The sequence below is a fragment of the Osmerus mordax genome, chromosome 18 (genome assembly GCF_038355195.1).
Source record: "Osmerus mordax isolate fOsmMor3 chromosome 18, fOsmMor3.pri, whole genome shotgun sequence".
Classification (NCBI taxonomy): domain Eukaryota; kingdom Metazoa; phylum Chordata; class Actinopteri; order Osmeriformes; family Osmeridae; genus Osmerus; species Osmerus mordax.
Genome location: NC_090067.1, coordinates 13,215,840 through 13,229,684, shown reverse-complemented (window position 1 = coordinate 13,229,684; position 13,845 = coordinate 13,215,840). Strand labels below are relative to the sequence as shown.

At 45.3% G+C, this 13,845-nt stretch overlaps 2 protein-coding genes across 2 annotated transcripts; both read right to left on the bottom strand.

Moving 5' to 3' along the window:
* Positions 1-114: 114 nt before the first annotated feature.
* On the bottom strand, positions 115-4,273 carry ppt2b (palmitoyl-protein thioesterase 2b). The gene is made up of 8 exons (XM_067255660.1): positions 3,896-4,273; positions 3,165-3,318; positions 2,808-2,903; positions 2,481-2,588; positions 2,073-2,156; positions 1,838-1,922; positions 1,608-1,662; positions 115-1,424 (listed from the first exon to the last, which is right to left on the bottom strand). The coding sequence occupies exons 1-8, from the start codon at positions 4,067-4,069 to the stop codon at positions 1,281-1,283; spliced, it is 900 nt and encodes a 299-aa protein (XP_067111761.1). The 5' UTR covers positions 4,070-4,273; the 3' UTR covers positions 115-1,280.
* A 235-nt stretch (positions 4,274-4,508) lies between these two features.
* On the bottom strand, positions 4,509-13,005 carry cratb (carnitine O-acetyltransferase b). Its single transcript, XM_067255415.1, has 15 exons — positions 12,649-13,005; positions 12,234-12,458; positions 11,910-12,028; positions 11,350-11,403; positions 10,800-10,965; positions 9,595-9,769; positions 9,297-9,387; positions 9,030-9,117; positions 8,465-8,565; positions 7,929-8,048; positions 6,767-6,889; positions 6,390-6,525; positions 6,212-6,274; positions 5,928-6,065; positions 4,509-5,553 (listed from the first exon to the last, which is right to left on the bottom strand). The coding sequence occupies exons 1-15, from the start codon at positions 12,697-12,699 to the stop codon at positions 5,350-5,352; spliced, it is 1,854 nt and encodes a 617-aa protein (XP_067111516.1). The 5' UTR covers positions 12,700-13,005; the 3' UTR covers positions 4,509-5,349.
* Positions 13,006-13,845: the final 840 nt, after the last annotated feature.

Sequence of the window (13,845 nt, the reverse complement as noted above, 5' to 3'; positions counted from 1 at the left end):
GTTCCACCAAAGTATTACGGTAATATAAACGAGAAATTTAGAAATGTATACATTTGTATGCGATGTATGCTCATTTTTATCACAAAAATGCCAAACAAATGTCAAATTGTATTTTTGTTTTATTGTTGCTAACTTCCCAATTGCAACTTTGTTCTTACTTAAAACGCTATTGAAACTGTAGAAACTGTAAAGCACATTGGTAAATTGACTGAGTCAATATGATAGGAGCACATATCCGTTAAATAATGAATAGGTATGTTAAACGTTTTCTATAAGAAATGTACACATCAAACGAGGAAATCCCTTTAGCAATTCCCTAAATATATAACAATATTACATAAATGCTCACAGAATCCAAGAAGAAGATTAAACCATATTAAAACGCACACACATAATACTGCAAAGTTCACCATAGATACAAAGCAGATATACAAGGTATAACATTTCCCTTACATCTCTCAAATCCTGATGCTTATCTGCTGGTTCTAACCTAACTGTATTGTGCAATGTAACCAGGTCTTTGTACTGAGTTTACACAATCCCGTTTTCCATCCAAAATGTAAAAAATAAACATGCAAATCTGTAATATGATACATAGACAATAGGTTTGAACCAATGCCTGAGATATCTAAAATGCAAGGAGAGGTACATTGCACACAACATACTCTGTGGACACATACATGCTAATATAGCACTGCTAATCTTTACCCATCTCCATACATCCCTCTTTTAAACATTCCCTTTTTAAATTAGTTTTCTTCCTCACTTATTCACATCCTGTTTTTAGCTCTGTCACTGTTCCATAGCACTTTGGTTTGGAAAATACAATGAAACACTGAGACATGTAGGAAACCTTCTAAACATAAAAGGCATGATTCCACTGAAGCGGTTCTCGGGTTCTGAAGTTCTAGGAAAAACGTTAAAACAAACGTGATCACATCCTGACAAGACATAAAATAAACGTTTTTAAAAAAACCAGAGGGAAAAATTTGCTCCGGTTAAAAACACCAACAACAGAAAACGTACAGGATGTATCTCAGGCACTGTTGTGTTGTCCTGTTTTCTGAGGTAACAAACACACACATGGATACACATGTAAAAGTGTACGACTATGCGGTTCCAGAATGGCATGGTAAACTGAACATGGAAACATTTGAAAAATGTGATGAGCAATTTCACAATTTAGTGCAGACGAGAGTTTCACACACAGTGGTAACGCGAGCATGCATCACACTGAGGTTTAACATGTGTGTGTGTGTGTTTGTGCAAAGATCTCTGCTCTAGATGAGCCACTTGTCGATGCAGTAGTCGTAAACGGTCTGGTTAGAATGCCACATGACGTGTTCCACATCTGCCATGGAGCACAGGTACAGATCTCCACGAGCGTTCAGGGTCTTCAGTCCAAACATGTCACTCAGATACACCTGCAAACACAGCAGAGTCAAACTGACAGTTCAAGAAAACATTTACATTTTTATTCATTTAGCAAACACTTTAATCACTTTAATATCATACATATTCTCAATAAAGCTAACTGGAATATGTGACCTTCCTGCTGTGTAGGGTCACATGACACAGCTGGGTCAAAGGCCATAACTCATACTCACATCTTGATTCTTCATTTCCACAACCGTCTCATTGTCGTCATAGAAACCAAACTGACTGCAGAAGGCAATAACAGAAGATTATTATAAAATTTGAAAAATCTTGTCTTAATCCTTTTGTGTAGAATAGATTATCATTCGCACATGCCAGCCCAGAACAGCGACTCAAGGGCAAGGTTGGAATGAGTCAAAAAACACACGTCTTCCTGTTTAGAACAGGAAGTACAGCTCACCTCGACTGCCACGGTGTGATGACACCATCGTCTGGCCCACCAATCAGGACCAGCTTCTTGATCTGCAGGAAGTTCTTCTTCCACGCTGTGGACGAGAAGAATGGGGAAGGGTGTAGCTTAGTGGTTAGAGCATTTGACAGCAGATCAAGAGATTGCAGATTCAAATCCCCCTTTGGATGGTACACACATACCACAGTGTTATATAGATATGTTTGGCGTGAGATGTACTGCTAACCTGTTGAATTGGAATGTGCTCTCTCTCCGTTCAACAGGGCCAGATAGTCGCTGGTGTTCACATATAAATCACTGTGGTGAGGATCTGGGGGAGACAACAAGAACTGTGAACATTCAGGAAGTTTATCTCTCCTGTTACATGTGGTCTAGGTCCTAGAAAATCAGGGATCAGAAGAGCCTCGTTCGGTGCCTCCTTTTCTGCTGCACTTTCTACATCCACTATTTGTACATATTTTTGTTACGCTTTGGATAAAAGAGTTTGCTGAGTGGTTATATATGATCTTCTTTATCGAAAGTGGGGGGGACAGATTTGCCGTTTTCATAAAGTGAGTGGGACATGCCCTATGTATAATGAGATCTACGTCCCTGGCTGAATAAATACACTGTAAGACAGAACTGAATGACTGACCTTTCCAATAGTTGCAGATGGATATTCGCTGCCCCACCGACGTGTAGCAGAGGTGGAACAAGTTGGACTTGACAAACTGAGGGAAGATGTACTTCAGGTAGTCTGTGTCTAAAAAAACACACACATACACAGAGAACTTGAAATATGTAACTTTCAGGTGAAACTTCCTGTTTGAATGTCGCTTAGGATGAAAGCGTCTGCTAATTGTTTAAAATGGAAAACGTAAATGGCGGCCAGAGCGGTATAGCTGTCTATAAAATGGTATAAACCACATTCAGTTCATTATTGGGGAACATAAACGCTCAAATGTACTCCACTAAAACTGACCTCCATACTGGCCTGCCTGCGGAGAGGACAAAGAGATGAAGGAGTGGACGTTATGGTTGGGAAGAGTGGATAGAATCCCTCTGCATATCAGCCCACCTGCAACAGGGACAGAATGAGTCACACACACACGAAGGTTCAGTCCAACTGTAACAATCCTCTCCACAGAAATGAAACTATGTGCAGCTGCAGCACAGCTACGAGTAGGAAACCACAGGGGTTTTTCTGAGAAGAAAATCTTTGGTATCTTTACTTTGAGAACTGTTCTACAAAGGTAAATTGGGAAATGTCCTTTTCCGTCTGTGACACTCATATGCACACGCATATTCACACACACACACACACACTCTTATAGCCTACCTTGAGAGTAGCATATGAAATGGACACCCTCTTCTGCATTCTTTAAGATGGGATAGATGGCAGCTTTGAACCCTTCTACCTGGGTCCACAATGGCTGGAGGCTGGCACTGTGGTCGTACAAGTCAATGACCGATACATTGGTTCCTGGGTGAGACTGAGGGAGAGGGGGAGAGGTGGTCCTTTTTAATAAAACACTCAGGGGAAAGTATAGTGATACAACAACCGTTTGTGAAATAGTTGGAATTACATAACCAAAAGTGAGTTAAATACCAGTGTAAAAAGTTATGTGTACTGATAAACCAAGTTATTCGTTATAAAAGTCTCATAAAATGTATGTGTGCCTTGCAAAGCAGAGTCTGCCTAGCCCGGTAACAGAAGACAGATAACCAATCGTGGGAAACAGCTTGAAGATCTAACGACCATCACGATGAGAACGTCTCGCTGCCGTATTCAGTTTCTTTCGTTTCACAGCAACATTAAAACGCTGTATCACCACTACCAGTTATATCCATTTCCATCATGTTATACAAGACAATTCTCAGTATTTATTGCAATGCAATAGCCTCTTCCTCTTTTGTAAATCTCGGCGTGTATCAAGTGAACGCTCATATGTCCCGTAAAAGGACATTGTGTACAGATCATTGTTGCTAAGAGAAATGCAATATATATCTCAACATACAAACCTAGATCTGACACAGAAAGTGCGCCGTCTCAATATAGCCTACACTCACCTGGTTTATAAAACGCATTAAATTGACGAATGCGCCGGGGCTATCGAACAACCCATGGACTATCACCACCGGCTTGTATCCGATGACTGCAGCCACAAGACACGCACCAAAGACCGGCCACAACAACCTGGCGGCCCCGCACCTCCGGGTTGAGACAACGGAGGTCGACTTCATTTTAGACAAATTACAAAATATAATAATAGAGAATATAAAAATTAAATATGCGAAAATTCTCAAATTAAAATATAGCAGCTTGAAATGCTACACGTGTTATATCGCATGCAATTTTAAAAACATATAGTCAATTCCTTAAAAGTAAATAAAATCCCTTTTTAAATCCTGTTGATTCAGGACGCACTGCCAGTTTTCAGTTCCTGGACAGACTACCTATATACTAACAGCTGGCGCATTTCGTTTTCTAAAGATGTCTTTGGTGTGTTTGTTCCGGTTCTGGTGCAGGACGCGTGAAGTCATTTCCTGTTTCGAAGACGGTTCGTCGAAGATTCGGAACGTACTGAACTACATTTAATTTTGAGGAACTAAAGATGCGAGGATGTTGCAGAAAATGTATATAATCCATAAACCTCTCATCAAAAAACATTTCAGCCCAATATTTCTTTAAGAATATCGCAATATATTTATTGGCAATTATGATACAGAGGTAATAACAAGAATAGATTCATATGCAGAGCTGAGGCAAGCTTGTGCTTTTTTTTTTGCCAATAAAGAGATTTGGTCCTTTACAGGGTAACTAAAGGTTTCAAGAAACTCATCCAACACAACGCAAAATTAGGACACACTGAAACGCTTAACACAAGAGGCCCATGACACGACACAAGCAAGTGATTATTATCCACAACCCGAAAACCTCTCAGCAAATCTTTTACTTAACAACCCAGAGGCTGAATTGTGGTGCTGAGGTGGCTTTGTGGTTCAAAGGTACCAGGAATACAAACACACTTAACACACCTGGCCACCTCACCCCCCCCTCTCTAAAACACCACCGTGGCTGGTACTGAACAGACTCTTTTAGGAGTACATTCACAGATACTGTCCGACATGGGCTGAAGGAGTTTGTTAGATATTAGCAGTGTGCTTGTAACAATTGCACAGCTAAGTGTTGTGTCTCTTTTATTTCCTCTCAAAACAGTTATCTATGGCAAACAGCAGCTTGTCATAGCAGCAGGTTAGCCAACAGAGCGCAGCAAACAGTTCAGATCAATCAGTTATCCAAACATTAGCACCGCAAATACAAGGCGATAACAGGCATTTCCCTTGTAACCTCTACAACAGGGCTGGCTGACCTTCCTGTAGGTCCACGCTCCAACCCTTATCCAGCACACACAATGCTCTAAATCAGCTCGTTGACAAGCTGAATCATTTTTTATTATTTTTTTTCCAGAGTGAAGCCCCGCAAGAGAGCATGCCTCCAGCAGTAGGGCCGAGGTCCCACGCTACACGCCGGGCTGCAGTAACTCCTGGAGGTCACAGAGGGCGCTCTTCAGGGTGAGGGCCAGCGTTTCAGCATGAGTCTCCTCACAGCAGTTGAAGGCCGTTATGGAGAAGTGCACGTGGTCCTGCTGGGGGTTGTAGCACACAGCGTATCCGTCGGGGACCAGGGGGCCGAAACACATCACGCTGTCTGTGTTGGACGGCACCTACACGGGAGGTTACGTCTGATCAAAGTCTGGTTTATTCATCAGTTGGATGGTCTACACCCAAACAAAGAGGGTGTGTGGTGCCGTATCTGTCCCAGGGTGTGTTGTGTGTAGTGTACAGGTACCTGTGCCAGGTGTGTAGTGTACAGGTACCTGTGCCAGGTGTGTAGTGTACAGGTACCTGTGCCAGGTGTGTAGTGTACAGGAACCTGTGCCAGGTGTGTAGTGTACAGGTACCTGTGCCAGGTGTGTAGTGTACAGGTACCTGTGCCAGGTGTGTAGTGTACAGGAACCTGTGCCAGGTGTGTAGTGTACAGGTACCTGTGCCAGGTGTGTAGTGTACAGGTACCTGTGCCAGGTGTGTAGAGTCGTACCTGTCCTGTCCTGAGTTTCCAGTGTGTGGCCAGGCCGTAGGCCGTGTCCATGAACAGTCTGGGCACGCTCAGTCCCTCCTCTATGGCCTGCAGCTTCAGGCCCAGCAGGTGGCGGTCGATGGCCTGCCCTCTGAGTGCCTGAAAAAAATAAAAAAAATAAATTAAAATAAATTAAGGTGTATTGATAAAAGTGAAACAAAGAGGGTGTGGATCAAATGAAAAATATACAAATTGGAGTGACAGGAAACAAGTTTCTGTTATTTTTTAACTTAACTGACGGTTACCTGGTCAGTGAGAGCACTGTAGGCCTCGACAGCTTCTCTTAAGAGTTCCCGCTTGGCTTCCATCTGAAACACGGACAACACACGTCACAACACCAACTGGCCCCGGATACAGAAGTTTAACACTTAACTTTCCTCTCTCTCTCTCTCTCTTTAGAAACCATCTAGAAGGTTCTCTCACCGACACGACTGGGTCGTCGAAGGCCATCACAAAGCGGAGCGTCTGATTGGTCGGGGAGCGGATGTAGTCGGTGCGTCCGCCCCTGAACATGCGCTGGGAGGCCATGTCACAGGAGGGGCACACCTCACGGTGAACTCTGACCCAGGAAGTACACACGCGAAAAAGGATGAAAAGGAACATGAGGAATTACAAACACGTCATCGGCAAAAGCGTTAGCAAAACATTTGCATTAATTTTTTTACTTATTGAAGTCGTCCAGATGTTTCTTACACGTAAAATCTAAATCAAAGTGTTTATAAGGAATATTCGGCACACAGAACAAATTCTTATTGTGTGTTGTGTCTCTATGGAGAGGGGGTCTGGTGTGAGGAGCTGACCTGTAGTAGGCCAACTGAACCGCAGCCTGGATGAAGGAGTTGGGACTGAGATTGTGTCGTTTAGGCAGCTCCTTCCCAAACCGCTGGAAGTTGAAGCAGTTTATATCCAGGTCGTTGATCAGGCTGTAGGGACACACAGGTAGAACAGAGAGGGAGTCAGGTGGCTGAGCGGTGAGGGAATCGGGCTAGTAATCCGAAGGTTGCCAGTTCGATTCCCGGTCATGCCAACTGACGTTGTGTCCTTGGGCAAGGCACTTCACCTTACTTGCCTCGGGGGAATGTCCCTGTACTTACTGTAAGTCGCTCTGCATAAGAGCGTCTGCTAAATGACTAAATGTAAATGTAACAGAGGGTTAGAAAGTTACGGGCTCTTCGGTAGCTTGCAGGATAAGTGGGCGTACCATGAAGGCTGAGGCCTCACTGCATCGGGTTTGAACCCATCCTTCGCCCTTGTCTCCCTGTCTCTCTCTCTCTTTTTTCCTGTCTCAATTCATGTACAATCTGTCCAATTAAGCATGAAAAATGCCCCCACCAAAAAAATAAAAAAAATAAAAGTTACATTTGACTGATATTAAGAAGATTTCCCACAATCTAATAAACCAAAGAGCTCAACAGTCTCTGTATAGAATGATCCAAGCGATCAACAACAAAGAATTTCAGATTTGTGTTATTGCATCTTTTGGCCACTGGGGGGCGGCCCTCACGCCACAGAGCTACACGGTACGTTAGCATTACAGCACCCTCTTAAAATAGCCAGAGGAGGTCAAGGGGACAGCAAAGCCAACGAGAGCATTATGCTGAGTGTGTTTTGTCAAGGTTACAGCCACACGGGCCAGATAATCATGTTTACACTTCCCTTTCCCTTTGGCAGGATGGTATGTAGGACTTCATCATAAGTAAACACACAGTCTGCCTGGATAACGGATAATACCTTCTCCTTAGAACTTAGGGTGTCAAACTTAGAACTTAGGGTGTCAAACTTAGAACTTAGGGTGTCAAAGTATGTGTGCACTATGCACTTAACTAATCCCTTCGGTTAAAGACTTTATATTAGCAGGCTAAGTAAGTGTGTGTGTGAGAATGTGTGTGTGAGTATGTGTGTGTGAGTATGTGTGTGTATATATGTGTGTGCGTATGTGTGTGTGTGTGTAGAAACGCTCACATATCCAGGTTCTGCTTGGCGTGCTCTATGTCTCTCTTGATGTCGCGGTCGATGGAGAAGTAGAGTTTCCTGGGCATGGGCAGCGGTACCAGCGGAGCTCTCTTCGGGTCGGGCTTCTGACTGACAGAGGAGAGACTCAACACCACCCTCTCCCTGCTGAACACCACCCTCCCTGCTGAACACCACCCTCTCCCTGCTGAACACCACCCTCTCCCTGCTGAACACCACCCTCTAGCTGCTGAACACCACCCTCTCCCTTCTGAACACCACCCTCTCCCTGCTGAACACCACCCTCTAGCTGCTGAACACCACCCTCTCCCTGCTGAACACCACCCTCTCCCTGCTGAACACCACCCTCTCCCTGCTGAACACCACCCTCTAGCTGCTGAACACCACCCTCTCCCTGCTGAACACCACCCTCTCCCTGCTGAACACCACCCTCTCCCTGCTGAACATCACCCTCTCCCTGCTGAACACGACCCTCTCCCTGCTGAATACCACCCTCTCCCTTGCTGAGCACCACCCTGTTGTCCTACCAGTACTGCAGGATGTGGTCCAAGAGGGTGGATATTGGTGGACCTTCAGCTGTGGCCTGCTCATACAGAAGCCCCCAGGAACCATCCTCACCCACCACGAACTGAGGGGGAGGGGGGAGGGAGAGAGGAAACAGAAGGAGAGTGAGAGTGAGAGGAGAGGGTGAGGGGAGAGAGCGGGAGGGAGGGGAGTGGAGAGAGAGGAGAGGGTGAGGGGAGAGAGAGGAGAGGGTGAGGGGAGAGAGCGGGAGGGAGGGGAGTGGAGAGAGAAGAGAGAGAGGGGAGAGAGGAGAGGGTGAGGGGAGAGAGAGGAGAGGGTGAGGGAAGAAAGAGGAGAGAGAGAGGGGAGAGAGAGGAGAGGGTGAGGGGAGAGAGAGGAGAGGGTGAGGGGAAAGAGAGGAGAGGGTGAGGGGAGAGAGAGGAGAGGGTGAGGGGAGAGAGTGAAAGACAGAGACGAGGGTTGGAGGGGAGGAAAAGGGATGGAGAGTTACCAAACAGCCTACAGACTCTCAACCATTCAGTGGACATGTTGTTTCAGCGCTAAGCAGCATCTCACAGCTCCACCCACCTGTAGCGTTTTGTCGAACCAGCGGTTTCCACTGTTGGAGTAGGTCCCGCCCCCATGCAGGATTTGGGCGGCCATGCGACTGGAGTACCTGCATGGAGATGATCAAACCTGCGTGACACATCATTCACACAACACCTTTACCTTTTTACCGTGTGTCTATAAGGCACACATATTCCCCCAACGTTAAGCCCTGAGTGGAACAGCTATACAAAAATAGAGGCCTAAGTAGGGTGGAGGAGAGAGAGAAATGTGCTGACGAGGGCATACTTCTCATCTGATATCCTCATGACAGGAGAGTCTAGACACAGGGTGAAGAGTCCCTTCTCAATCACTCGCACAGACTCCTTATTCAGCTTTTCTGAGTCACAGAGAGGGGAGAGAGAGGGGGAAAGGAGGGAGAGAGGGGGGAGAGAGAAAGGCAGAATGCAAAGATTAAGACTTAAACAGAGGATACAAATGTGTTACGATCAATTCCTTAACTAAGAATCCTTACACAGCCTGGATCTGATGCCTAAAGATCTTCTTCTGTGAGTGATGTGAGTGTGTGTGTGTGTCTCCAGCCCACCTCTTAGAAGCCGTGTGTATGCCTGGCCCCAGGTGTGTCTGTGCTCGCTGGTCAGGATTCCCAGCGGCTCCTTGTCGGTCTTCCAGGACTGGGCCCGGATCCTGAGCAGCTGCCCGTGGATCTGGCTCTCCGTCATCCTGGAGCCGTCGCTGTTGTACACCTCCAGCTGGAAGAACTGGACCCGCACACACACACACACGTGCACACACACACACAGACACTGTAATGGAAGAATTCAAGTGGCACTGTGTAGATCTGAATAGTCAAAAGATGCGGTTACAATACAATTTATTTAGTTTGTACAACTTAAGAATGAACAGAGTACTCTGGACCGGTCATAGCGAAAGACATGCAGATGTAACCTACAGGTCGTTCGAGAGTGGTGAAGAACAACCCTAAAACCCTGCCTTATATAAACTTAGAACAAATGGTTCTTCCGATGGTCCATCAATATAGCGGTCTCTATGATTGGTCAGCACTGCTCAGTGACAGTTTGACTCCATACCAAGTGTTCCACAGTTCTTTGATGTCACAGCTCCCTCTCTAAATGAGGAGATGGTTAATGATACACAAACAGGATGTCTGACTTGGCCATCTCCTTGGCCAAAAGGTTAAGTCAGCTCGCTCAACTGATAACCATCTCCCCAACCCCCAGACCTAACTAAGAGGGTCTTAGTTAGGTATCATAAAACAACACCATAAATACCTTAAGACAATCTGAGTGTCCCTTCTACAGAGTAAACCACACCATAGAGCCTCAATTTCTTACATTCGACTGTCTATGACAAAGGAACTTACTTTTTACCACTTAAAGAAACATAGATATTGTAACTGTCAAAAAATGCCATTACAACACACACACACGCACCCGCACACACACCCGCGCGCGCGCACACACACACACACACACACACACACAGACAAACACACGCACACACAGAGGTTGTGAGGAAGCAATGCAACTAACAGCCAACTATACAGATCTCTGTTCAGTTTTATTGGTTCTATGGGTTGTGTTCTATTGATTCTGTTGTGTTGATTGATTCCATTCTTTTCTATTGATGGTTTTCTGTTTCGTTCAATTGATTCTGCTCTGTTTTGACTGATTATGTTCTATCCTACTGATTCAGTTCTGTGCTATTGATTCCATTCTGTTCAGTCCTGGAGATTCTGTTCGGTGTTTGTTTGCAGGCCGGCCGGGTCACCTGGTAGTTGCGCACCACGGTGATGTGCGTGGGGGAGCGGCGAGCGTGGCCATGATGCACCACCTGGTCGTGTTTAGGACCTGGGATCCTGCAGGACGAGAACAGCAGGGGGAACAGCTCCATACACAGAGGCTGGCCTCGCATGAACTCCCCTGGCAGCAGACCACTGGGGGGAGGGAGGGAGGCAGAGAGAGATGGGGAGAGAGAGAGAGAGAGAGAGAGAGAGAGAGAGAGAGAGAGAGAGAGAGAGAGAGAGAGAGAGAGAGAGAGAGAGAGAGAGAGAGAGAGAGAGAGGAGGAGAGAGAGAGAGGGGGGGGGGTAGGGGGAGAGAGGGGGAGGGCATAGCAGATATATGGTTACCGTACAGTACACTATATTAAATTTAGACCGCCTTTATAAAACAAACAACCATCAGTCAATTATTTTTGGCTAAAGGTCAACGAGTCAAAATAGCAGTGAGAGACATGGCTTGTAGGTCATAGGCTCAAAACACTGATCCGCCTTTTTTTGTTTTTACATTATTAATATTAATTCTATGAGTGAGACTCACTTGTTCACTTTGGCTTTGAAATCCAGCACGGCTGCGATCAACTTAGACGCAAACCTGGATCAAAGCAAGCAGGAAAATGTTTACTTTTTTAGAGCTCCAGGTTTTGTCCATGACAGTTAAAGTAGGGGGTGTTGAGAGAGATAGAGAGAGAGAGGGGGGAGGAGACCAAGGGGGAGAGGTAGACAGACAAAGAGAGAGGACACAATAAATTAACTACAGACTTCTGAGACACGGCCCATGCAAGGCTCAAATCCTCTCAGTCCCGAAGACTGTTGACACCCCACCGAACAACACACCTCTCTGAAAACACCCGAGGCAAACCTAAATGGGTGCAGCTCGTTCATAAATACACCTCTGTGTGTGAGAGTGTGAGCGTGTGTGTGTGTGCATGTGTAAAAAATAATAATCTACAAACCAGGCCATGTAAACACTGACTCCTGAGTGTGTGTGTGTGTGTGTGTGTGTGTGTGTGTAGTCAGCAAAAGCCTGGCTTCTTATCCTACAGTGTGTCACCAGCGACCGGCCCTGAGCTGAAACAGGAGAGGCGTGCAGGAACTCACACCAGCTGGCCCCTCCACTCTGAGAAGTCCCTCTTGGGGAGGGAGATGGCAGGGCTGGAGTGCACGGGCAGAGGTTGCCTGCTCTTCAGGTACGCCCACTGAACCCACCAGTCTGCTATCTGCAGGAGCACACACACACACACACGGCACATTCACACACATCACATACACACATACACCCACACCCCCCCACACACACATCAAGACACATATTGTTTTACATTATTTTTGCCACATATTTGTAAGCCTCTATAAACACAGCCAGTGTTGCCTCGTTGAAAACACTACAAACATTTTACGGGGCGTTTAGTTCGTCTTACACACCCAGTTATTACTGCTTCTTGCTCGGTTCTCCAGACCTTCCTGCAAATTGGGACCCAGCCCGCCTTCCTGGGAGAACCTCTTTACCATCTTCCTGGTGTGGTCCATCTCCTCGGGCGGCAGAAGGGGCTCCAGGGCCCGCAGGTAGCCCTGCAGGGTCTGGGCAAGCGGGGGCACTGGCTGGGCGGGCACGGAAGAGCACCAAGCTTCCTGCTGCAACGCACCCCCCTGGAATAAGACGATTTCACGAAAACAACTTTTGACGAAGTTGAGCCACCACATAGGCTACTTGACGGTGGTAAATATGATCGAACATTATGCATTACCTGCTTGCACATCTCGAATTTTGTAAATCTGTATATATAGACGAAAGCTAATGATTTATTTCTTCCCACGACAGCTCCAGAGTTATACTCACCCGAGAAAGCCAAGCCCTGCATGTTCTTGGTGATATTTTTCTCAGAATCATCTCACTTAAGAAGAAGAGCCAAGCTTGCCTGCAAACTCTTTAGCTAGTTAACTCACTTGGACACCTAGCTAACTAGCGACGTCGAATCTTAGATAAATACCAGACCACTTTTTGAAAATCTCAAACTGTCATTGACCAACTCAAATGAGTGTTCGTCTTGGGGCGTGCACACGTTGACGTTACAAAGCACGCCAAAGTATGAGGTCAGTTTTCCAAAGGCCCGACGATTTCGTTAACTACCTATTACTACATGATGAAGGTAAACTCACTAACTACTAGTTAAAGTAGACAGCTAAAAAACAACAACACGTGTTGACATGTTTCCGCCTAATCCTAAATATAGCCACTCCCACAAGTCTCAGCAATTCTTACACGAGCCACAAGATGTCACACAAGAACAGGACGATTCTGTAGGATGGTCACTTAAAGCAATGTTATGAAAAGTTGTCTGATTTTTGTTAAATATTATGGGACTGACCGGAGGAGGAGGAAGAAGAGGAGTTGAAAGAAGGGTTGGGAAATTAGGTGCCGTTGATGATTATGGAGTGGTGAAGAACAGTTCAAATTCCCCAGAAATTTCAATGAAACATGAATACTTTAGAATAATTTATTAAAATTTCTCTTGAAGCCAGCTTCTTCAACCACATTAGAAAACAATCAGAAACAAAATTTGTAAATATCTAAGGAAAACATTCTCAGGAAAATAACTGAAACAATATTCACAGACCACAACCTATGGTCTTATCCCCACGGCAACAAGTCATGATTCTATGTGGTAAAACTAAAGATGTGAGTTTTCATTATGTGAGCAGTTAAGGCCTGGTGGAAAGACCCAAAATAACACAAGTCCGTTGACCAAAAGAGAATCACCATTTACATTTGGACATGTACAATATCATATTAACATTACCTAGCAACACTTTCAAATATTAATCTTTATAAAACTCCTCTACCACCCTTTCCTATTTCAATGCATCTTTTTTTGAGTGAAGTATAACCTATTTGCAAACACTCACATAACAACAGTTGTTGTAAAAATCTGTATGGGCAAATCCAGCAGGCACAGACACCAGATGTTATAAACATCGCAGAATCTTCACAGGGCTGATCCATCACTAAAATTCAATTTGGTAAACGCCCCCCCCC